This window comes from Mastigoproctus giganteus, chromosome 5 (assembly GCF_048544385.1).
Source record: "Mastigoproctus giganteus isolate SK-2022 chromosome 5, ASM4854438v1, whole genome shotgun sequence".
Classification (NCBI taxonomy): Eukaryota; Metazoa; Arthropoda; class Arachnida; order Uropygi; family Thelyphonidae; genus Mastigoproctus; species Mastigoproctus giganteus.
In genome coordinates this window covers 197,674,139-197,701,816 of record NC_143579.1, presented here as the reverse complement: position 1 = coordinate 197,701,816, position 27,678 = coordinate 197,674,139, and the positions used below count along the sequence as shown (strand labels likewise).

Here is a 27,678-nt window from a genome sequence, read left to right as displayed (position 1 = left end):
CTTGATTCTTAAGGTAACCATGGATGAAGAGAAGTAATTTGTTTGAGGTAAGAATTTTGTTCTTGATAGTGCATATATATTTTTGTGTTTTTGAGCGTATTTCTGCATGGTCCAATTGCTGTAGCGCTAGCGATCTTACTGTCAGAATCCTTGACTTGCCTACGCCTCAAGGGGCCCAAAATTCTTAACTACATTAGACAGAAAACAAGTTATATCAAGGTTATCTTTAATGGAGAACTTAGATCTAGTAAGAGATTTAAGATATTTTTAGTTTTTAATTTAGTTTCCTTTGTTCAAGGAGATTTTCCCGCCAAAACCGGGAAATCCCATTACTTGTGTTATACCAGGTCTAATTTTGAACAGACACATCAAATTATTTCTCCCAACGGAGGAAACAATATAATATGAACAGAATGACTGAAAAGGGCCTAAATATGGACGAAAAAATGCAGAAACCAGGAGACAACCCTGACTTAAATATAGAGGATATCCCAGACTCAGATATCAAAGTTTTAAGGGAAAGAACCCTCAACGATAATGAGCAAATAAATAACAAAGACACTGAAGCATGTTCTTTAGGCCCCCTTGGTATGAAAAGGGCAAAAAAAGGGAGAAATCAAACAGAAAATAAAGAGTACAAAGAAAAAGATAGCAAAAAATACAGAGAACAAAACAGAAGAGGAAATAAGGTTTGAAACCATAAACAAGATTCAAGACCAACAAACAAATTAAAGAGTTAAAACTATACCTATAGAAGACTTTCTCCACAAGCAAACAAATAGAATAACATCTGCAACAAGACTACAGATAGTCAACTGCTGGACAGTCATGGAGCAGAGAGTCATAGAGTTGGACACAGAAAACAAGAGTTTTAAAAACCAAAGTGGAAACTGTGACAGATGAAAAAAATAATTATAAAGAGATCAACACATTAAGTTATGCCCAAGTAGCAAGGGCAAATAAAACAGTGACTACACAGCCGAAAGAGGTTAACAATACAAAGAAAACATCCAGAAATAAAGAAACAAACCTTGTCATAGTAGAAGCAATGTCTGACTCAGCCCACAAATCCAGTGAGCCTGTCAAAGAAACAGTGATGACACAACTAAAGCCCTACTTAAAGGACATAAAAATCAACAGTATGAGAAAAGTGAAATAAAATGGGGTGCTAATGGAAGAAGCAAATAAAGAGGATTTAAAAAAGGTGGAAGCAATACCTGAATTACAAAGCTTGGACTTAAAACAGAAAAGTCAAAAGGAAAAAATCCTCACATCTTAATTTTTGATGTACCAGAGGCAACATTAGAAAAAAAAAAAAAAAAAAAAAAAAGACCTAATGATGGATATATACTATAAAAAATTCAGTAGCAAAAGGAAATGGATTATTTAACATAATAGCAGAAATTACACCTAAAATATGGAAGGCACTGCAGGAACAACAGAGAATCTATGGTTGGCTGGACCAGCCATAGATTCAGGGAACATTTCCCCATACAAAAGTGTTTTAAATGTCATAAGCATGGTCATACTGCCAGGACTGCAGTCAAAAAAGAACCTGTCTGTGATCACTGTGCAGTCACTGGCCACGATTACAAAAGGTGCAAAAATAAGTCTCACCAGCCAAAATGTGCTACCTGCAAGGCAGCACGGCTGACTGACTATGCACACAGCATCAGGGATGACAAATGCCCCTGCTCTAAAAAATGGTAAAACTTATACAATCTAGGACCAATTATGGGCCAGACTGAAAATAGAAACATGACTAGGGCTCTAAATCTCGTCCAATTGAATGCTCAAAGAGCAAGAGCTGTTGTAGATCAGATCAAGCTCAAATTAGAAGAAAATGACATAGACATATTGGTACTCCAAGAACCATACACATATATGAGTAGGGTTCAAGGATACCCAAGAAACTACAAAATCATGGAATGCACCTCGAGTGTCCCTTCTACAGCAATAGTAGTGAAAAGCACTGACCTTACAGTCACAAAGGTGGGTCACCTCTGCTCCCCAACAACAGTGTGTGCTAATATCACTAGTGCTGTGGAACAGTTCTATGTTATCTCACTTTATTCCAGACCTGGCGAAGATATAAATCCTATAATAGAATATTTACAAGAAGTCACAGACCTGCTACCTACAGCAAATATCATAGTGCATGCTGATGTCAACTGTCGGTCAGCCTTATGGCATAGCCATACAGAAGATAGCAGGCACACACAATGGCCAGGTTTTATAGCCACCTCACCCTTTCAAATGATAAATCAACCTAATCACTTACCAACTTTTAGCAGTACCATGTGGGAGAGTGACATTGATGTCACTCTTTCCACCAATTCAATAGCCTATAAAATTACAAACTGGTGTGTCCAGCCAGCCTGAACCACATCAGATCATAGAGCCATCACCTTCAAACTAAACAAATAAAAAAAGCAATTACAAATAACTCAACACTCCTTGTTGGATAACAAAAGGTATAACCTCAAAAGGGCAAACTGTCAGACAGAATCATTGTAGGATCATCTAGATAAGACTTCAGTTATAGCTGGGAAACAGCATGGGTTTGTTAAGGGGAAGTCTTGTCTGACCAGTTTGATTGGATTTTATGATGTAGTCACAAAGAAACTGGATGCAAAGAATAATTTTGATATCATATATTTGGATCTTAGAAAGGCTTTTGATACTGTTGCACATTGAAGATTGCTGCACAAATTAGGGCAGTGTGGCATTGGAGGCATTGGAGGATTAAGAGGTTTCCCCTTAAGTCCACGACAGACAATGGCAACCTCCAAATTTAGCACAACAAAGTAAGTCAAATCATTTCAATCATTCTTTGGTTCAACCAGCACAGTGCAGCATGGTTAAGTCCTTACTACGGTTGTTTTTTTTTTATAAATGTTAATTAACTTTTAATTAGATCGTGGATATAGCTTAGCTTAATTTTTTAGCACTCACCTCATAGTAATCCGCTTAGTTGGTTGAAAGTTTTGCCACGTGCATAGTGGTTAAGAGATTCTAATAACTTACGGAGATTATAAATTTAAAAACTAAGTTATGGGCTTTAAAAAAAGCCCATAACTTAGTTTTTAAATTTATAATCTCCGTAAGTTATTAGAATCTCTTAACTATGCACTTGGCAAAACTTTCAACCAACTAGTGCTGAAAAATTAAGCTAGGCTATATTCACGATCTAGTCATTACATCACAGCACATAAGGACTCCTTAAAATATCGTCAGTTAACTTTTAATTTATATTTGTTAAACTGTTACCCTTTAGTATAACATTTTCAGTAAACCTGTTTCTCCCCCTCAGTTAAACAAATAATAGATTTTACTTATATAAAATTAAAGGTAACATAACATAATGTCACAGTTACTTGTACATATAAAAAGCCCATAAAAATTCATTTAGATCAAAATTAAATTTAATTTATCATTCACACTACAAGGGTATATGTACAGGAAACTAATGAAACATTATAGGCTGTATATGTGAAATGGGGTGGAATCCTGATGTGATACCATTTCACATATTCTAGCCAGTTACTACAAGTTTAAGATTATATTAGTAAAAGTTTAAGTATAAGACAGTATTGTTAAGTGGAAGATATATTTGGATACATACAACTACTTAAGGATTCATATCTACCATGTCCAGGGCTGTTACTAGCACAGACAGGAAATCATGCTCCCAGATAACCCGAGCTCGAACTTTATATTCTTCAATCATATACCGTTCACTTTCCTACAAATTTTCCACACTCTGGGCTAAGTGTAATTTGAGGGCAGGAGTATCTATTTCTATCCCAATTACTTACCTAATTTCGCCTCCTTGTATTGCTAAACAGCTATACAATTGCCTATAACCACAAAACACAACATATACACTAAATATATATATATATATATATATATAACTTAAATAAGCCGACCGGGCTAGCCGAGTGGGTAAAGTACCTGCCCGGCAACCCAAAGGTCGCGGGTTCGATTCCCGCCTCGGGCTTGGATCAAAGTACTGCAAAAACCTTGGGAGGTGCAATATGGCCACAGAAGCCGATGCGCCAATAACTACCAAATCAAAAAAAAAAAAAATAAAAATAACTTAAATAAGAGGTAAAGTAAAATTAAATAAAATCTGTGCCAGTAGAGTGGCAAACCAGTAGAGTGAAGATGAAATTAACAGGTAAAGTAGCACAAAACACAAGAAAAGGAGGGGGGGGGGTGAAATATTTAATTTTACTTTGCCTCTTATTTAAGTTAATTACATGCAACATGTGGTTTTGCATTTTTTGATGCCACTAATGTCTGCTTTATTACCTTTATTTTTTGTTTTTATTTAATTTTGCATTTATTTTTGCTGTTTATTCTTTGATTAAATTGTACGTAATTTCAATTATATATATATATATATTTATATATATATATATATACAGTCCATTCCAGTTATTTGGGACACATCGGGACTAGTGCATTTTGGCCCGATTAAGCGGCTGCCCCAATTATCCGAAGTTTCACTTAAATAGTTAAAAATACAAGGGGACCCCCCCCCCCTTTACAATTGGTTCACTGTACAATAAAATCACATTACGACGAACTCAACATACCGTTCACTATACGATGTGTAGTAAGCGCCGGTCATTGTTATCACGTTTGTGAATTGAATTTTAATTCTATTAAACAGCAATTCTAATTAGCAAAAATAGGAGGAATATTATCCACAAGCTATAAAAGCAAAGATATATTAAGCACAAATTTACTCTTTATTACCTTACCAATTAAAAAATTAAATGATACGTGAAAATCGGAAGAATATACGTGATAATCGAAATAATTAATACGTACTGTAATATGTACATACGAACTAGTTGACATTTCTGTTCACTGACATTTGTGGATGGGGGTTAAAATTTAAAACAGTAAAAAGATAAGCAATCAATAACAAAGAACACGGCACACACAAATTGCAAGTAACACAATACGTGCGCAAGTGAGAACAGAGTAACGAGTTACAAAGCTTTAAAAATAGGAATGAAGAGAAGATCTGAAAATTAATTTTTTTATATGATTGAAGATTTCATGGAAGTGTAAACACATTTCACCATAATAACACACAGAATTCCAACTGTCGGTATTATCGCAAAATCAAGTTTACTGTCCGTTTATGATAGATTTCACTAACAGAAAAGCCCAGTAAACAGGTGACTGCTAATTGTTTTATGGTTGTGATCTCCAGTGCTGCAGTCTCCTACCCTGATTAAATGGCATGCTGTCCCAATTAAGCAAAGTAAACCCTGGCTATTTTCTCGATTGATTTCTGTTTTTTTAAGATTTGCCCCGATTAACCGGTGGCCCAAATAACCGGAATCCACTGTATATATAGTATGTAGAAAGTGTAAAGAAGATTTTTGTTTAATCCTATTGAATCTACGGTGTACACCAGAAGTGAATTCAACTAAATTGATAAAGAATGTTGCGATATATGGTAGGATGAGGTGACCAGGTAAGGTATGAAAATGAGAGAGACAAATAGTTGGTAAGAAATTAAAATAAGAAATGAAAAGACTACCAAATTAAGACTACATTGCAGTGTTTTTCACAATTTCAGTGTCTTCATTAGAGGTCATCCATCGAAATTATGAGAAAGATGGCAATGTCCTTGCTTTTCTGTTTCCGACATGTTCTATATCTATCATCGTTCAGGGTCCTAACTATAGGAACAGGTTTGCAACCCCAAACTACCTGAGCCCAACTACTTACCTCTACTTCATTCATCTTTCTGCTTTACTTGTCCCTACTTATGTCCTGTGAGTGATTAGTTTATCAAATGTAATATGCGAGATACTACCTTCTTACTTTACCCAATCTATTTTTCGCCTTAAAGTTTAGCTGCTTTTCACCACTACTTTGTAAGCTATTATATCTCTCAACTATCCTGGGCAGTTTGGACACCACGTGTTTAACAGCATTCATCATCACATATTGCATTTCAATTTATATATCCAACTAGCCTACAGCACCATACCAAGCAATTTTTTTTTTTTTTTTTTTTCCCCACACCATTTTCTAACACTAGGAACCACTAGCGTACCTATACATAAATATACTGGCACACCGCCATCTTGGTCATTTTCAGTCTTACAAGGTAACGGTAAGTTCCTTTCTTCTTGCTTATTCCTGCATTCCAATATCATTACTTCAGATTTTTTTTTTTTTTTGTTTGTTTTTTGTTTTTTCAATTCTTTTTACTTGCTTCTGTAAGGTCATCCATGATCTGTATGTCCTACATTTATTGGCACAATTTATTAGGGCACCTCCGTAGCCAGGTGGGCAGGAGCAGCAGTGCATAGCACATGCTTCTTGATTAGACCGGGGTTCAAGCCCGTGAGCCACCAAATACGGAGGATGCGGAAAGGTCAGGGAATGACCACCGCATATCACCGGAGTAATATGGCCTTAGTTGCTAATGCTCCTAAAAACCAAATAACAACAACAACAATTTATTAGACCTTATTCTTACCGCAAAATTTCAGATTTTCAATTTCGTTCTTAACACGTGTCTACAGCACACGTGCACCACAGCATACAGAACATGTCGGAAACAGAAGCAAGAACATTGCTGTCATTCTCATAATTTCGGTGGATGGCCTCTGATGAAGACACTGAAATTGTGAAAAACACTACAATGTAGTCTTATTTTAGTCGCCTTTTCATTTCTTATTTTAATTTCTTGCTAACTATTTGTCTCTCTCTTTTTCATATCTTACCTGGTCACCTCATCCTACTACATATCGCTACATTCCTTATCCATTTAGTCGAATTCACTTCTAGTATATACCGTAGATTCAATAGGATTAAACAAAAATCTTCTTCACACTTTCTACATACTATACACACACACACACACACACACACTATGGCTGTAGGGTACGTTTTGCTAATGCAGTGTCCCTGATCCATAATCAACATTATCTTCCTTTTCATACTGTTACTCTCCACCCTCCATGATTACTTAGCTTCTTAATACTGTTATTCTTTTTATGTCCTGTGAGCCATACATATATATATATATATATATATATATATTTTTTTTTTTTTAATGAAGATGTCACTGAAAGATGGCTATGTACCCTCCAAGAAAAAGGAACTTAAAGTGTCTAAAAAATCAAATGTTTTGGACAAGATGCCAGTGAAAACAGCTCCACAATCTCAGCCTCCTGTAAGTATATTTAGAATGACAGCTTTTTTTTTTTCTTAATAAAAATTATATTTAAATATTTTAATTTTCAGATAAACAGTCAATGAAAATATTATATGTATGTTGTCAATTCAATTTCTTCTGTGGTGAAGAGTATGAATCCAATTTTCAAGGGATCCAGAAGTTTAAAGGATCAATTTTCATTTCTTTGTCTCTTTTGAAAAGACAGTTATGAGTTTATGCGTGTTTATCTTTTTAAAACAGTTTAACTGTATTACATAAAAATGGAATTATTGTTTTTCCTTGTTTTAAAAAGATCGTCATCTCCACACTTGAAATGCCATCAAACTTGGTTATAATGAGCATCAAGGGACTAACAAAATTTCCTTGTTATAACCATTACTCACTATAAGTGATGAGTTAAATCTACCACCTTTTTTTTTTTTTTTTTAATTTTCCATAACTTGATAAAAAAAAGAGATTCAAAAAACAAAAGAAATATTAGTATATACATGCATATTATTTGTATTAATATGCTTGTATTTGATTTTTAAATCGATCCAGCCAACCATTGTTACATACAAAATCGTCACATCCAAATTGTTTAGCAGATTTTTCCACTCGAGCCTTCAAGATCAGACCGTCTATTGAAAATCCAGCACGTCTTTTTATAGTGAACCATTGAAGCAGCGCTTCATTGACGTTTGTAACCTCACACTTTCCAATTTTTTTTTTTTTTTTTTTCTTTTCAATTGTTCTTTTACAAGCCGATATGTAAACGTTTATTCTTCCACAATGTCAACACTGTTGAAGAGGACAAAGAAACTTTTTTCCACACTGCAAAATGTTTTGCACCACCTTCTAACTCACAAATAATTTTGAATTTTTTGCAAATCAAGAGACACTTTCTTTTGTTAGCAGACATGTTTCTGAAGGAAGGATTCATTTCTAACTGATTTTACTTTAAAATGACAGTAGAGTGATCTGCACACAAAGTTCTTAGAATTCCTGCAATGTATACAAAGTTCTTAGAATTCCATTTTCAAAATTCTTAGAAGTCCCAAAATAAATTTATGGTTCAGCGAACAAGGTGCCAATTACTCTATTTACAGACTGAAAGCTAAATAACCAAGTTCAACTGTACTTCGATTGTGATTTTATTCCTGTCAACATAATCTGTTTTTACACAGAATTATTTGTTAAATGACCTGTCTATACATTGCCAGCAAAGTAAAGTTTGTAGAAAAACTCATATGGCATATTGTTATGTTAAACTCGTATATAAAACTACCTAACTGTTTATTACACAAAAATGTAAAAATTTGTTGTTCCATATATTTTAAAGTATGGCACTTATATTATTAAGTTCTGTAGTTCTTTTACTCTCTGGATTTCGCTTTTTTTGTGACCATGGATGATGTTATACCAGGAATTTGCTACCAATGTGCTCTCTTTATTTCTGTCACCATCATACATCACTTTCTGCTGAATATATATATATTTTTTCTTTTTTCTTTCTATTTCCAAGATGAAAATTGAGACCAAAAAAACTGCATAGTTCAAATTTAACATGAGTGACTTGAACAGTGTGAGAAACAGTCTTCGCACTTGATCACCGGACAACACAGGCGACCCCCACGGCAGAATGCGCAGGTCCCACAGGATATAGTTGGTGTCAGTATCAGAGAAACAGGAAATATATTGGACAAAAAGGAGAGGTGGAATAGGACCAGGGTATGTCTGCCAGAAACAAAAGATGTACACATTGGCAGTAATGACATTTGAAGATTATGCAAACCAAATAACATAAAAAAATAATACTTTTACATTTTCTCGTGCACGTGCATGCGCGCGCATGTGTTTGTTCTCACCCGTTTGAAAATTCTTCCAAGGTGGCAACCTCATTCTTTGAAAGTTACAAAGTTACGTTAAGAGCAGGAAATCTACAGACTTAAAAGTACAGGACAGTTTTGAAAAAAAAGTCATGGGTTAGGGTTAAATTTGAAAGTGTCTGCAATTCTGCTCAGAAATGATAGAAGGGAGTATATGATGAAAGCCTTGTCAATCATTTCAGCCCTGGAAATATTATACAAGACTCGTAGAATATTTCTTAGTGTGGTCTGTGCTTGTTAACAGGAGAGACTGTTTCTACAGGGATGCCAAAATAATTTGTGAAAAACAGATTATGTTAACAGGAATAAAATCATAATTGAAGTACAGTCAAACTTGGTTATAACGAGCACGGAAATAACGAGATCATGGCTGTGATGAGCAAAAAGCCAAAATGATTTTAATTTACGTATATTCCCATTCAATTGCTCACTGTTATAACGAGCATACCACACTGTGCCTAGTTTTGTATATATCTTGTAAATTTTAGTATTCTTCTTTACTTTGTTCTTCCACATCATTTTTGGTGCATGTGTTACCGTTATAGTGGCATTCATATGATTTGTCTTAAATCTGGTGGTCTTGGCGCATTATAGCCTTAGTAGCTAATGCGCCAATAAAACCAAAACCAAACCAAACCAAACCAAATCTTAAATCTGGCCTTTAACAATATTTAATCTTTCATTGATTGGTTCCCATTCGGTATGTGATTGTTTTGCTATTTTATTTAACATTAATGCATTTAACTAACTTTTTATCCTGAGTGCAAGATTATTTTTTCCCTGGCTTTCCATTTCATCTTGTTTTATTTAGTCCTGACATCTGCAATTTATATCTAACCATTTCTTTGATTACCATTTGCAGTTGCCCTGTGTGATGTAACCGGAATATGTTTACTTCATATAATTTTGATCACAATTTTTGTTATCTTGTTACATATAATTCTGTATTTAATTCTTTTACAGAACCAAAAAGTGGATGAATTGCTAGAAGAAGTGAAGAAACTAAGAGCTACTGTCCTGAAACATGAAGTAAGAATCAGAGATTTGGAAAGGAAGTTGGAGAATAAAAGTGGCTCCTTCAACATTCACAATAGGTCACACAGTAATAGTCATAGTGATAAACACCTAATGCCTGATGAAGTGTAAATTTCTTTCTGGGATTCTTCTATTTCACTACATGTTTCAGGAACTAATCAAGTCAGAAGAAAACATCTTCATAATGTTTTGAAGATTGTGCAAACCAAATAACAGAAAAAAATAATACTTTTACATTTTCTCATGTGTGTGTGTGTGGGTGTGTGTGCGTGTGCGCGCATGTTTGTTCTCACTCGTTTGAATAATGCTTCCAAGGTGGCAACCTCATGCTTTGAAAGTTACAAAGTTTTCCTCTCATGTCATAAACATTTTAAAAGTTTATATTTAATTTTTTATTACATGTAAAGATTTTTAGATATACATTTAGCAAAATGTTGCTGGATTTTTGTGCTGGCTCCAACTCAATGATGTACAATTTCAGATGTTTGGTGCCCAGGATTTTATTTAAACACAGACTTTTGTATAATTCAGAATGTCCTTCACTGATAAGAGGCTAAATATTCTCATCATCTGTTTTTTATTTAAAGCCTCTATGAAAAATAGGTTTTAGAGAGTTAGATTGAACAAGTTTAATATAACACAAATAGTTACATATATTTTTAGCTATATTCACATATACCTGTGCAAATTGGTTGGGATGTAGGAGAGTAAAGGAAAATATTTATTCAAAAAAATAATGGCTCAGATCACGAAATAGTTTTTACTTCTCCTAGAATTAATTTATTTCCTTTAAGGAATATATATATTAGAAGGAATCATTTGAGGCATTCATAATTCCAAGTATAGTATATAATACTGATTGCATGCTTAATAAACAAAATAATAATTTTGTGGCACTACTACAGCATAGTTTTTTTGTTCTAATTTTTAGGGCAAATTTTTTTGTTCCTTAAAAATATATTTCATGCAAAAATGCTGACCTATATCTAGCTAAGAGGAAATCCAATTTCATACAAAAAAATTATATATATGTGCATATATAAAACAAAAACTAAGCTTGAAAGTAACAACTCATTTGACTACAAGCTACTGAAACATAATTCTAAAATTAAAAAAAAAAAATTAAGATTGCATTCAGAGAAAAGCATGTGTATGCTCTAAATGGACATGTCACAAATAAATGCATTTGGAAAAGAAACAAAAACTAAAAAAGAAAAGAAGCAAAAAAGAAAAAGGTTTAACATAAAGCTTGCTGACTTTCATTGCCTTCACATCCAGCAACAAAAGCTAACAAGGCAGTAGGAAAGAGCTCACTTTACATAAGTAATGAGAAAAAAATTATTACCCCCATTATGGGGGAATGTGCAGCCCTGTGATGGAAATTGTGTATATATATCCAGGAAAAGGGATGTAGGATATATTGAGCCTCTATATAGAAGACTTGTTTTTACAGTCTGATTCCATATATCAGTAATAAGCACATATCCAGCTTGTAGCTGGGAATAAGTGGATTAGGAGACTACACCCCCCCTCCCTGCAACTCCTACAGTAGTCAGTGTGTGTTATCTCAGGGGGAACGTGTTTGCAAGATGATTGCATGTTGTGCAAGCTGCAAATTCCCTGGAATAACTTATGGGGGAACCCTATACCAAAGGTTGGTTAACTACAGCCTCGATTGAAGAGGACTCTAAAAATTCCTCCAGTCCTTGAGGGAATTGAAACCAGACCTCTCCAAACAAGTGGTAGAGAGCAATATATCTTACTAACTAAGCTGCCACAGTGGACCATATATCAGTGATATACCAGGGTTTGTAAATGTTCATGGAATAATCTTCTATTTTTATAGATATTCTTCAAAGAGAAACCTAGAAATTGCTTGTTTGTCTATTATAAGGTGTAGAAATATATTGAAATTTTTAATATGGTTTTATAATTCTGTGTGGAAGTAATCTCCTTAAAAATCAGTGTTTCTGAGTTGCTCTACTAGGTGTGGGGTTTGTTATTGAAATTCCTGTAAAATTGGAATTTGTTTCAATTCCACTGACAAAAAGAGTAGCTTATTTTGATCTTTTTCCAGTTGGCTTAGACGAAATAGGACACATATAGTAAACTTCCATATTCACCTGTAATCACTCATGATGTTAAAACCAGCACATTTATTATCACCTGTGGAGTGGAGGTGCAATTATTTGGTTGTGCTTAAAACAATTGCAGAAATGTGTCATCATCGGAAAAATGATTTCAAAGCAGAAGGACCTCAGGGGTGAAAAGATGAAGAAATGTGAATGGAGAAATCAGGCAGAATCAGGAGATTATAGTAGACATGATGAATCTGATGCATTGGCTTTGCCATCCATGTGTTAGCATGAGGATTGTGTGGAGCAACCACCTTGGGTCACTTTCCTTTGCTGATTTTGCTGCACCCAGGTGGGACTGAAATTATGCTAATATGATTAATATCTTCAAGTGACAATTAATGGCATCCTCCAGAAGATAACTGATTACACAGCACTGATCTTTGTATAAAAAATTTACAGTATCACCTTTCTTGTTAAAAATGATGAATCCAAGTCATTTTGATCATTGTTGCACATGATCAAAAGGTGCTCTGCACAGTTTTGTTTTTGCATCTTCTGGAAAGATAGCAATAGCTGGGGAATGTGAAAGTAGCCCTGTGCATGTTTGATAGCCATTGCTCAGGTGGGCCTCATAAATCAGACCAAACTTCCGTCAATAATTCCTCTACTTTGTTCACATTCAGTTCCATGATAGAAATTACTGGATTAACGTGCACCCACGAGAACTGCCTGTATCACTTTCTGATAGCACTATAGGATGAGAAGTTCTCTCTATGTACCAATTTCAAAAATTGTTTTAGGTTTTTTCCCCCTTGAAGAAATAAAGTAACTGACAGATCTGTACTTCATTTGTCCATGGTCACTTTTACCCCCCCCCCAACACCACTGCTTAATTCTCTCTAACAGAACAGTAAACTGTTTAAGGGGTTACCAAAATTTACATAACTATAAATTATGAACTATAGTGGAGGAGAATAGAATTTGTTTCTGTAGTTCTTTCCAGGTAAATATGGATCTTTACTGAACAGTTTTTAACTGGTTATACTCTGGTGGGGGAATAGGATTTTCTCTGGGTTTTCCTTTTCACAAATAGATGTGATGACCTTGACGCAAATTTTCACTTAAGATACACTGATTGATAATGGTCTGAGTAATCACAGCACTAAATCTAGAGAACTTAGCTCACTGCTCTTATGTGCAAAATAAGTGCATGCACAGAATTTTTGATCTAACTTTTAGATTGCCTTCAGTACATATGCTAATGAAAGAAATAACTTTAAAAATTTCAGCTGCCAAAATAAAGAAAAATCCAACAGTAACCACACAAAGTTTTACAGTTCATCACTAGCACAAAGACATAAATTTTAAATGTGTTGGTTGGAGAGTAACCTGTATATTCTGATGCATGCACTTTCTCAAGCTTTTGTCCTCTGGGTTGGCAATAAGTAATGGATATCCAGAAATTATCTGTAGTGCTTTGCGGTTAAGAGAGAAGAGGCAGTAGGAAAGCTGGTTGTTTGTGATGACAAGATGTTTCTGGAATGACAGAAGTATAGATTTAGGAGTTAAATATCATGGGAGTTCCATGAAAATAAATAATATAATAAAAGCAAGAAGTTTAGAAAGCTACTAATCAAATTTGTTTGAAACAAAAGAAAAAAAATAGCTGTTTACAGAGCAGATTTGAAACCTGTTTTAATCCATGAAACCAAGGCATGGATAAAATATAAAGAAACTGCTCAGAAATGAGAATTTTAAGAAAAATAAATAGAACTAACAGATGGAAGCAATAGCAAGCCCATATTGAAATAAGAATAAAATCATGGGATAACAAATATACAACTAGAGGTAAGTGAAGAAAACTTGAGATGGTATGGGTTTGTAGGCAGTTTAACTAAAAAAATATTTTAGCAGAAATGAATGGCAATATGCACAGAGGCAGACTGAGAAGAAAGTGGACCAAGTGCCAATCAAGCATTTATAAGCAAAGCAAACTTGAGCTGGTATGGGCATGTAGGAAGTTTAGCTAAACAAATATTTTAACAAATGCATGACAATACGCAAAGAGGTGGTGTCAATCAAGAATTTGAAGGAAGAGAACTTATTTGGTAGAGCTAAAAATCTGACAGTAAATAGGATAGCATGAAGAAAATATTGGATGGAAGGCTTCTAGTCTGAAAGGACTGATGTGTACTTACCATAATGACATATACACACTGAATAAGAATATTCTCATCATTATCATCATTATACCTAGTGGGTATTAACATATTTTGGATGGTGATAATGATGAGGAGGTTCCTTTGTATATTCTGATGACTGTTTTGTAATTTGTCTTTGTACAAACATTTAATCCTGGCCTCCCCTTTTTGGCCTAAAACCTAACTTGCTTTCCCAAGGTTTCATTTAATAATATATCCAACCCTGTTCTTTAAGATGCTTGTAGATTTTACCTGGTAAACTAAGGAATGAAATTTTTCCCCACACACAGGAGCTTGGATAATTTGAAGTTGGAGAGGCATCAAAGTTATTTCAAATTATCCAAACTTCGAATTAAATAACTTCTTTTTTTTTTTTTTTTTTTTTTTTTTTTGTAGAATAGGAGACAGAAGAATAATTCAAAATAACAATTATTTTGGATTAAGCAGTTTCGAATTATCCAAGCTTCACTGTATATTGATAAAATTGATGTCTTAGAACTTTTGGATAACATGATGCAATCATGTTGACCTTGTTTTCCCTTTAGCTTTCAGCATTTCTGGTCTGATTTTATCTATGCCTGCTTTCCATACTTGGCATTTTATGACCTTTTCTGCTTCATATATATCCATAATCTAATAAGGTGTGAGTATTGTTTGGACACTTTACCCTAATTTTAGGATCCTATATGCTGTTTATTTTTAAGTATAAAGTTAATTTACAAGAAGAATTACATTCTCTCTCTCTATATATATATACATGTCTCTTTTTACTATAAATAATATTTTTAAAAAGATCTAATATTTATTTAGAGATGCAATTTTTTTTATTATTATTTTATTTATTTTTTTTTTTGAGAATAGTGAAATATAGATATAAATAATTAAAAAAATTGTACAAGTGCAGTATATTTAATATATAATTGAAAATGTTAGCCTGAAGCAAACAGTTTTTGTAATTCTTAAATATCATAATAGAAACTACTAAAATATGCTGTTTCCTAGTTATAAAGCACTTCTGAATGATAAAACAGCATCTTAGTTAAAAGAAGATGGTGAATATAAATTTTAATGAACAGTAATAAATAGCAGTCTTGGCTCTGGTGCATTTAGTTCAGCAAATGTATATATTTTTATAGGTGTGTTTAATTGCAGAAATGATGTCATCTTTTAATTATTTTGTTAAATGTTCTTTTGTAATGACTTTTTAATTATGACTTCATTTATTTTTTGTTTATATTGTGTCTCATTTGAAATGTTGATAACATTATTTTAGTTATGTGATGTATTTGATATTCATTATAAATTTTTGATTACTTAGTTTGTAATAACATCTCAGATTTTGAAGAATGGAGTGGCCATTGTCCTTTTACCTTTATGAAACTGTTTGCAATTCATTGCATGGTGCTGATAAATATTACTGTTTGTATTAAAATATTTTTTACTTTGCACTTTTGATATATAAAGCAATATTTTTCATATTGTTTTGAGATATACAGAGTTAAGATTAGAATTTTTCTGGTAATGTGCTGTGTTCAGAAATATAAAATTTATATTTCTGAACACAGCACATTACATTTATATGTAAAAGACAGTTTGACATGAAGGTACAATTTAAAAGCACAGCTCTCTGAATTATATTTCTCTGGCAAAAGTTAATAAGTAGTTTTGAAGAGCTAATGTGGAAATCCTAGGCAAAAAAAAAAAAAAAAAAAGAAATTGAAAGAATTTCTCATGCACCACTATTAAAAAAAAAAGGAGAATAAATGACATGATGACATTTTTTTTAAACTTCATCTAGAAAGAATTAGGAACTGCACCATGTCTGTAATTCTTATTAATGCAAATGATCTTGTTAATGTGATTAGTTAGTGGACAAGTGGATTTGTAGTACTCTGTGACTGTTAAGAAATTGAAAGCAATTTTAAATGACAAGCTGGGGGAAATTAAATATGTTATACTTCCATTTGCAACTAATATAGTTACAAATAATTACATTTAGATAAACTATGAGATTAAAATTTGACCTGAAATACAAATTAGCACAGCATGCCTCTCCACAGAATTAAAAAAAAAAATCAATCTTAACATTATTAGGAGATTCAGTTCTGTGGTGATTGGGTTTTTTTTTTTTTTTTTTTTTTTAAATTAGAAGATAATTTAGTACACTACACACATCATTTTTATGTATACAGTTTTTTATACTGCAAGGTGATACAACTGATCACTTTGTAGGTGATACAGCATCATTATAGAATCATAATTTAGTAATGTTCAAAATTGCTAAAATTTTAGTAAATTTGATAAAAATCTTTCTAATGCTATATCAAAGAAAAATTTATATTATATTTTTCCTCTGCAGTCTTGTCAGGAGACTGCTGGAGAAAAAATTACGTATAAAATTACTATTTTATAAATAAATCTTTCTGTATTTGGGGGGGGGGGAATTAAGTGGGTTGCAAAGGTTGTTTCCCAAAATCACTTTTGAAGTCACTAAATCATATTACATGCATTTAATATATTATGTGTTATGTGTTCAGAACTGTTGCTGTGTATTTTAGTGATATTCATGCACAAAAGACTTTGGTTTAAGAATAAAAAGTCTTAATTGACTAGTCTCCCAAAATTTAAAGTTACAAAATAGTTTATTTTAAACATAGCTTGCAAACAGTGGAACCTTTGAGCTACTATTAGGAAAAAAACAAAAAAAATTTGGAAGTTTTATGTGTGGTTCATATATATATACACACATTATAATTCTTAAACTGGCATAATTTCATTTAAACTCTACTATGTCATTAAACAATATATACTTAAAAATTTCAGCTTTTCTTTTTACAAGAATTAAAGTGATGATTAGTTTTACATTATATGTACAACCTAAGCTCTATGTACAAGCTTAATTTTACATACATATGTATATTTTAAGATGTAAAAATACTTTTTTTATTTTTTGTTTGTCTGTTTAAACATTTTTGTAGCTTTTGTGAATGTCTGATATATAATACTTGTAGAACATAATATCAAGTTTTGAAATAATCTAGTCTTTCAGTTATTTAATCAGCATTAGACTCCCCCTCCCAATATAATTTATGATGCTCACTATGATTTTTCATTTTAGATTAAAACTATGTATATAATCAATTCTAACTTTAAAAACCAGTCTGCAAATTTTTTTTTTTTTTTTCTACTTACTTTTTATCTTTATAAATTGTTTTCTATTATATCAACCTTTGGTATTGTCACATAAGCTTGTATGAAAAATATAACTTACAAAAAAAAAATACAGGTATTGGTAAGTTATAAAAGCAGACCACGCATAACATCTAATGTGTTGTAATACATTAGATGTTATGCAATGTTCACATTAGGAGGTGGGGAGGGGAAGAAGCAAGGTACATATGCTGTATATAGTAACTAGAATAAACAGTAGCCTTGTGGGAGGGGGAGAGGCTATTTCCTTATGTCGTAAATCCATGTGTTAACTTATGATACCCTATTCTTGAGCTTTTTATGTGATCTCGGTAGTCAGTTATGTAGATGCAATAGGGTACTTGCTCAGTATATACTTCAATCTCTCTATGATAATAAATAAATATATAACAAGCATGTAGTAATATTATACATTGTATTCTATAATTCTTAAATTTTAATAGGCATGATATAATAGTAAATATTTTAATAGTTTCATATTAACACATTTCTTGAAAATAAAGATTAGTGTTATAAAATTAACTTGTTACAGATTGGTATTTTTATTAATATGGGAAATGAATGTTAGTAAACATTCCATCTGTATATGAAACATTCCTTTAATATTCATGTCATAGATTCAAATGCTTTTTCTATTCAAATCTCTTTTTTGTCGATTCATATTTTTGTCATACAGATAGACTTTTTTTTTTATCCTTTTAGGAAACACTTAACCTTCATAGAATTTCTGTCGGCTCTAAAATAAATGACCTCAAAATTTGTTAATTTATTTGTACAAAACACAGACTAAAGTTCAAAATGTTTGTGCTACATATGCATATAACTTTATTCTTGTGATATACTGAGGTCTCTTATTTAGAGGATTGTCATTTTTGTAATATTATAAATAACTATTTTGCACTGTTGAATCTGTTACATGGTGTTTATATTTTGACACTAAGTGAAGATAGCTGTGTTGTCTCTGAGGAAAACCACCACAGAGTGCATTGTTCACTATTTTTCTGTCTTGTTGCACAGACTGTCTCATAAAAGATTTTATTTGCTGTAAGCAGTGCTCATGTATATTGTAAAATAAATTTTGCTGGTCATTTATTGTGTTTTACAATTTTTTACAGAGTACCATAATATAAAAGGTAATACAGGCAGGTTCTAGTCCACCATTGTAAAGTGGATTTTAACCTAATATGAAAGCAATTATTTTTGTGACCTGTGTAATCTGCACTTTGTCTTTTATTATTATGGACACCACTACACTCATACAAAGACAGTTAAATTTTTGAAAAATTTCACTGTTTAACAAACCAGTTTCAATAATGTTAGATTTTTAATTCAAGAATGGACTTCCTTATCAGAAGCAGCACTAGCATTAGCTTACACCATTATTTCTGGGCAGACAGTTTCTAATTCAGTCGAAACAAGAGCGGTTTCTTGCATCTTCTGTAAATAGCTCAGTTACCCCATCTGCTTGGAGGCTGATCTGTCCTTGAGTTGAAAACTGGTAAATCACTAAATACAGGTCGACCATCACTAATTCGGACATAATTTCCACGAACATAATTTAAAATTTCCCCGGTCGGCAAACCGACCTGCTGCTGCTGTTTTTGGTGGCAGCATCAGCTGTTGGCGCGAACTCGTAAACACTTAATATTTAGCTGGCAAGCCATTCCCATGTGTTTTTCTGGATTTATTATTATAACCTGCTCACATTTAGCCCCAGCCATGGTTCCAATGCATAAAGGAAGTGCCTCTCGTAGTGTAAAGCGCAAACACCGTACATTGTCCATAACAGATAAAGTTGAACTTCTGAAAAAAACTTGACAGCAGTATGTCTGTGAGAAATTTAACTCTGCTTAATTGTAAATTCCAGCAATTTCTCTCAGTTCCTCTTATTTTAGTAATTTTATTTTAGCCATTCCTTTTTAGATTTTTTTTTTTTTTTTACAACACACTTATACAAACTTGCAGAAAAACACAACACAATATGATGGATAATACCACGCGCTAACAAACTTGTTTTCACACAATCTCTAACAATACTGACAAACTTATTGCGAGTTTATTTTATCATAATTAGTTTTATTGCAGCGCTTGCCGCACGTGCAATAAACTAATCACAAACAACCTTCATATGTATTCCGTAATCACAGAGTAATATCTTACTTCTCTGCGGCCGTAATAGCGTCACACGTATGTGGCTGACACGGCTTCTCAAGAAATAAAGTAACAACATATGTGGCCTCATTGGTCACATATATGCGACATAAGACATTTTTATATATATATTTTAAGCAAAAAAATGACAACACTGACATTACAATATTTATTTTACAATTACTAGTCAAATTATTTCCTAAATATTTTTTTTATTGGGGAATTTTTTTCTTAAACTAGCTTGACAGTCAATGTGGTTAAAGGCAGAAGGAGGTGGTTAGCTGTTGGGTAAAATGTATGTGCTAAAATAACCACCAGTGATCCGGCACCCTACAGGTCCCGACGCTGCCGGATTAGTGATGGTCGACCCCTGTAGCAATAAAAATTAGGGCTAAAAGCCTCAGACTATGAAAACTTACTAGATATACAAGTTTGTGCATTGCATCAGATCTGTATAAACAAATCAACCAAAGTTGATTACATTGCATCATTTTATTTACATATCGTATTGAGTGTCTTCACAACTTCATAATTTTTGTCTAAGTTTACCTAGTTTGATGATCTTTGAATTACAGTAGAGCATCGAAAATCTGAACGTGAATACAAAATAATTACAGTAAGCACTTGTTATTGTGATCACATTTGCAGACTAAATTTTTTTTCTATTGGCAATGCTAATAAGCAAAAATCAGAAAAAATATTATCCACAGGCTATAAAAATAAAAATATAAAGCACAAATGTACACCTTTTTTTTCCTTACCAATTAACAAAATTAAATGATAATGAAAATCAGAAGAATATTATCCACGGCTAGTAAAATAAAAATAAAAATTTACACTTACGTACATAGCTTAATTAATATACATATAGTATTAACTAAACATAACAATTTGTGTAATCTGTTATTCAGCACACTTTGTAATCTGATATTTTCTGTTCACTGACATTTTTTGGGGGGTTGTAAAATCTAAAACGGTGAAAAAAGATAAGCATCAATCAATAACAAAACAAATATGGCACGCAGAAATTGCAACTAACACAATATGCGCAAATTCCTTAATCAGGAATTTTTCTAGCAGGGATAAGGAAGTGATTATTCCCTTGTATAAGGCAATGGTCAGGCCACACCTTGAGTACTGTATACAGGTCCGTCTGGAGGCCTCGTTTCAAGAAGGATGTAGAGCTGCTGGAACGAGTACAGAGAAGGGCAACAAGATTAGTGAATGGAACAAAGGGTTGCTCTTATGAAGAAACGCTTAAGTTTTGCAAATTACAGTGTCTGGAGACTAGGCACCGGTGAGGTGATCTGATAGAGGTGTATAAAGCCTTGATTGGTTTGAGCATGCTTAATGCTGATGGGATTCTTCTTCCTCTTACTCAGAATAATCACCTGAGAGGGAATAAATTCAAATTGAGGAAAGACAGATGTAGGATAGATGTGCGGAAATTTGCCTTTAGCCAGTATGTAGTTGGTTGGTGGAACAGACTTCCCTCCCTTGTTTTGGAAGTTGATAGCCTAAATAAATTTAAGGCTCAGTTGGACAGGTATTTCGAATGAATGGAGGGGTGAAATGGGAGTGGTTTTTTTTTTTTTTTGGCTGATACTGCATAAGCATGCTTTCTTGCATCATATGCCTCTACTAATGCTAAGTGAGGTATGGAGATAAAAGATTCTGAACAGAGTTTTTAAACAAAAAAATTTTTACCATACTTCTTCGTCTTTTAAAAGGAAGCAGAAATGTTTACCAATTGAATTGAAGATTAAGATTTTAAACAGGTTTTCAAAGGGAGAATGCTGATCTTTGTTTGCGAGGTTAAAAAGCTAACCATAAAGATTAAAAACAACGAGGAAAAAATTTTAAGGTACACATCAAAACTTGATTCAGATGGTGCAAAAAAAAAAAACCTATGAGAACAGCTAGTGAACCTTACCTCAAATATGCCATTTATTTGTGGTGAACACAGAAACGAAGTTTAAGAGAACCCATATCTTGGTCTTTGTTGTGAAAAGGTGCTGTATTTTAACAAAAAATTAGGCAGTCGCCTCAAATTTTAAAGTCAGTGTTTTTGTTGCTAAACTTACTAAACTTTTTTTTTTTTTTTTAGTCTCCAGTACAGTATTTTTGATAAGTTCAAAAATCGGAAGTCCGAACTACCCCCAGTCCCAGTTAGTTCAGAGGGCCGCCGTAGCCTAGTGGTCAGGCGCGCGGGTGCATAAGTACACGTGCCTTGAGTGACTACTGAATACAGTGCTGTTTCTTATATTCTGTGTATCTTGTAAACTCCTCTGATCGTTTGGTCGTCCCGGAATATAAACAGAAAATTATTATTATCAATGCTCTACTGTACTGTGCACCATTCAGGCTCTGTCTCATATTGTGGAGTTAATTTCACAATTGGGTTGTCAATCATTATACCATCAAGTACCTACCAATAAAGGGCCAAATAGCCCTGAAATGGCCATCTGGGTGGTGGTATCCACTGAGAATAAGTAACAATAGTCTTATCTATTGGGGAAGTGTTACTTATTTGAAGTATAACAAACAGCAACTTGTGAAGGGAATTCATAATGAGATGTAAATAAAACGAGCTCATGTAATTAACCTCAGTTGACTTGCTACATACAAACCTGATGCAATGCACTAACTTGCATATCAATCAATAGCTCAAAAGAGACCTGGCAGTGAGAGAAACATAAGCATATCTGGTCAACAAACAATGACTACAAGCAGCTGACCATGGACATCATTTATCTAACAGAATCACACAGCACTGACATTTCAGGCACACTTAACTCTAAGCTGATAAGAGACTTACTTCATTTTAAATGATAAAAAGTGTAAGATCAATCTCAAAAAAAATACAGTCAGGCCTTGTATAGCATGATAGTTGTGTCCCTAGAAACCCTCGTGCAATATAAACAACAGGCCCTATGGGAAAAATAGGGTTACGTGCTGACCACCCAAGATTGAACACACATTTGTAACCAAAACATTATCAAACAATAAATAATCATAAAAAAATACGTATTTTATTACGTAATACGTATTTTAGTAGTGTTACTTATTTTATTATGTAATAGTTGTAAAAAAATACTACGTGTAATAAAATATTGCTAACGCTTTTGTTTCTATCATAAGCAAACTTGTTCTTTATTTGATTTTCTATCCAAACAGCCGTTCCATCTCTTCCAATTCTTTTTATCTTGATCTAATGGATTTTATTACACTTTGATTTGTTCCTGCTATGAAATTTGTTTTTATTTTCTCTGCATTCTTTCTAATTCTCAGAGTTGCCTCATTTAGGCCTGTAGCACGTGCAATATCACATGGTCTTTCATTTCGCTCAAAGTGTTTTACAATTTCATATTTTTTCCCTGTCAACAGAGGCCAACTGGCCATAAGCCTTACCGGGGAAACCCCGGTGGGCCAGTGTGATTTTGGCATAAACGCTAGTATGAAGCCGCTGCAAATTTTCCTGGATAAGAATTTTTGACCCAGTCCGCCTCTGTCTATTGATATTGCTTTTCTTTTTCTCTGAATCTGTAGTGTCTTCACCAAGACGTTTCCTTTTCACACCTTTTAAGTATATTACTCATTTTAAGGGAATAAAGCGCACAATTACAAATGAGGAGGCACGCTTGATACGCACAAACAAAGCTTCGAGCGTGTAGCAACTGAATAAACAACACCGTAAAAGCAGAGACACACTATTGACACCTCACTAGCTCACATTTTACTATGCGAGTATTTTACCCTGTATGGCGCGTAACTATTTTAGTTACGATTATGCAAATAACATAATAACTTACGTTATTTGCATAATCATAAGTTATTGCCACAGCACTACTCAGCTGTGGAATATGATGTTAGATGAGTTCTTGGTGATGGATCTGGGACCCGTCGGGACACAAGCATTCGCTGATGACCTTATATTGACTGTGGGAGTGGATTCCCGGGCCCAGTTGGAAACCCAAGCAAACCAGGCGCTGCAGCAACTCCAGCAATGGGCCGCAAAACACCAGCTCAAAATTTCACCCATAAAGACCTCTGACCTCAATCCTGCTTAAAGGAACCCTCCAATTGCGACGACCGCCGCAAATAAAAATTGACAATGTCACCATTAAGTTTGTAAACCAAATTAAGTACCTAGGCATGGTCCTGGACAACAACCTCTCGTTCCAGCCGCACCTAAAGTACATAAGAAAAAAAATCAGGAGCTATTCTGCACTGGTAGCCAGAGTTACTAGGAAAGATTGGGGACTCAAAAAAAGAACCCTGACGCTATATTACAAGACAACATTTCTCCCAGCAATTACTTACGCCTCAGCAATTTGGTTCCCAAAAACTTCATTGGCAGTGAATAGAAGAATTCTGGACATGATCCAAAGGACCATACTCTTAACTACGACGCGTGCGTGTAGTACAGTGAGTACCCCAGCACTGCAGGTACTCGCTGGAGGTCATTCACACAGGTCTGTTATACTTTGCTATCCAGAGGAGTGGCGGCTACACAACTGACTCAGCAAACAACCTAAAAACAAAAAACTAGACTACAGACACACCTGCTAATATTATGGCAGATTAGATGGATGGAGACCACCAAGGGCGAGATAACCAGAAGATATCTACCAGAAAATCTACCCAAAACAGCCGACCTGGTACTTCCCAGGGTACCATTTAACATCTCTAATAACAGGACACGGACCCTACAATGAGAAGCTGCACGGATTCGGACTCACTGAGGACCCCAACTGTACGTGCAGGGAGACAGAAAGCTGGAATCACATAGTGTACGAGTGCCCACAATATGAAGACCTCAGAGGGGTACTTATAACAAAAATAAGATACCTGTCAAAAGGATTGGAATCTCATTTCATAGATACTGAGGATGAATATAGAGCATTATCCCAGTTCACACAAGACCTCTTCGTCAGGCAAAGGACATTAATCGCCATCTACAATGACTGACATCAAGTACCACTATCGAGACACCAGCCAGGACAATGTAAGGGCTGAAACTAAAGAGGAGGGGCACAAGGATGGAGCTTGCCCCATGAGTGAAGAAACTTGAAAACAGAAATGCAACAGTAGCTGCCAATAGCCATATGGCGATCTGAAGAGGGCGCTCTAGCCCCCTTCACTTTTATACCTACTTCCTTGGGGGGGATGTTTTCGTCCCCCCTCCTCTCCACCCTATATCTTCTACTCTGGTGGGGCAGGGGCATGCCCCACTGAAAACTGGGGCTACTTACTCTATTGGCCCCATATTTCTGTCTTTCTCCCCCCCCCCAGCCTTATACTCTAGCGAAAGCCCTACATGCCAAAAACTTAACATGTCTAAATTACCTTATGCCCATAACTTGGCCTAGCAAAACTAAGCGATTCTACCCCTATGTCGACGTGTTTCTTTCTTCTCTCTCTCTTTTTTTTTTTTTTTTTTTTTTTTTTTTTTTAAGGTCCTAACCACCGAAATCTCAGGAAATTAAGCGACAGGACCTGCCAGAGTGAAAAGAGTGAAACTGGGTTCCTGGTCTGCCTCCACGGGGCGTAAGTGGGGGCAACATTGGGCCTCAGCAGCTAAATAACCAGATGAACAACGGTACCAGGGATCACACATATACAAAATCCATACACTTTTAAATCTCTGGCTTTTCCAGTCAACTGGTTCACCCACAATGTAAATTTCGCGGAGATGGGGGAAACCCATGGTGCCGTTTGACCCTAAACACACTTTACTCAGCTCTACTCTACTGTATAAAAGCAAAGCAATCTCTTCAGAATCATACAGTAGATGTACACCTGCACTACAGCAGCAATGCCAACATTGCAGGAAAAGGTGCTATTAAGTGAAGCTGTACTATCAGAACAGCAACAATGCAGCTGTGGTTATCAGGGAATTCCGGCATCAGAAGCACATAAGGTGTAGACCTATGACTGTTTCTGCTGTCCGCAAAATTATTGCAAAATTTGAAGCGACAGAACATCTTGGTGTTCAACCAGGTAGAGGTCGAAAACGAGTGGACTCCTCTCGTGTTGAAGTAGTAGTAGTGGCATGTGATGCAAGAAAGCATGTGTATGAGCTTATGCAGCATCAGCCAAAAAAAAAAAAAAAAAAATCACACCATTCCCTCCAAATGCCTGTCCAGTTCCTCCTTAAATTTATTCAACCTATCAACTTCCACAACGACAGATGGAAGTTTGTTCCAGCAATTAACCACCGGCTGGCTAAAGGCAAATTTCCACACATCTCTTCTACATCTGTCTTTTCTTAATTTGAATTTATGCCCCCTTAGGCTCGTAATCTGAACAAGTGGAAGGATCCCATCAGAATTCAGCGTGCTCAACCCATTCAAGGCCTTACATACCTCAATCAGATCACCGTGCAGGTGCCTAGTCTCCAGCCACTGCAATTTGCAGAACTTAAGCCTCTCTTGGTAAGAGGATCCCTTCATTCCCCTCACCAATCTTGTTGCCCTTCTCTGTTCATGCTCAAGTAAATCTACATCCTAAAATGAGGCCTCCAGACCTGTATGCAGTACTCAAGGCGTGGCCTGACCATTGCCTTATACAGAGGGATAATCACCTCCTTTTCCCTGCTAGCAAAATTCCTATATATCATTGACAAAACCCCATGACCTGCCCTGGCAGCCTGTCTGCATTGCTGCGAAAAATTCATATCTGCCTGCACAATTACTCCCAGGTCTTTTTCATTTTCCACCACCTTAAGTGTAGTACCAAACAGTTGGTACATTTCTCTGGGGTTACTTCTACCCAGATGCAGTACTTTGCATTTGTCAAGGTTAAACTTCAGTTGCCACTTCTTAGCCCATCTGCCCAAATTATCTAGATCCTGTTGCAGTAGCACACTGCCATTACTGTCATTAACAACCCTGCCAACCTTTGTATCATCTGCAAACTTCGACATTAAGCCTGATATACCTTCATCAATATCATTGATAAATATACAAAACAACAGTGGACCCAACACCAAACCCTGTGGGCCTCCACTAATAACATTAGTCCACGAAGAGCAGCACCCATTGATTACCACTCTCTGTCTTCACCCACTTAACCAACCTTTTATCCATTGTAGCAACTTACCCTTAAACAGCTGGCACACTTGTACTACCACACGGAGAGGGCGCTGACTCTCTTTAAAAATGAGTTACGTTTTTAAAGAGAGTCAGCGCCCTCTCCTTGTGGTAGTACAAGTGTGCCAGCTGTTTCATGTGAAGTGGACATGCCGTATTCCGCTGTAAGGCTAGTAATGCGTCAAGTATTGCGGTACTATCCTTATAAGATGCACATGCTAAAGCATAGTGATGCAGATATTCGTTTGACATATGCACTTCAGTTTCTGATGCAAATGACAGTGGATATCACTTGGCCATAGAACATCCCTTGGAGTGATGAAGCCAGCTTATGCTTTAATGGACAAGAGAATACGCACAACTGTCGCATTTGGGCAACAGAAAATCCTCGAGTTATCCAAGAAGTCCCGTTTTTCATTTTCCAAAAGTGACAGTGTGGTGTAGATTTACGGCCACATTCATGATTGGGCCATATTTTTTGAACAGGTAACACCGACTGGACCCCGCACCTGTTCTGTCACTGGGCAGCGATATTATGAAATATTGGCAAATTTTGCAATACCAGAGCTGCAACAATGTGGGTGCCTTCAGGATACCATATTCATGCAAGATGGTGCACCACTCCACATCCACCGTTGTGTCCAAAGATTGCTAAGGCAACACTTTACAGACTAATGGGTCATCAGCCGTTGCTTCCAGATATCTTGGCCACCCCGATCACCGGACCTCACCCCATGCGACTCCTGGTTGTGTGGTTTTTTGAAGAACCAGGTGTATCGGGAAGGATGTCAAACTCTGGCAGATCTAAAGGACAGCATTAGA

The 27,678-nt window shown here is 35.0% G+C and overlaps 1 protein-coding gene across 1 annotated transcript in view; it reads left to right on the top strand.

Moving 5' to 3' along the window:
- LOC150085985 (coronin-1C-like) overlaps nucleotides 1–11,014 on the top strand; it is a 239,686-nt gene extending 228,672 nt beyond the window's left edge. Inside the window, exons 10-11 of the mRNA XM_090374319.1 lie at nucleotides 7,103–7,216; nucleotides 10,051–11,014. Coding sequence (XP_090230445.1) covers nucleotides 7,103–7,216; nucleotides 10,051–10,233 — 297 coding nt within the window. The 3' untranslated portion in view covers nucleotides 10,234–11,014. The remainder of the gene's footprint in view (nucleotides 1–7,102; nucleotides 7,217–10,050) is intronic.
- Nucleotides 11,015–27,678: the final 16,664 nt, after the last annotated feature.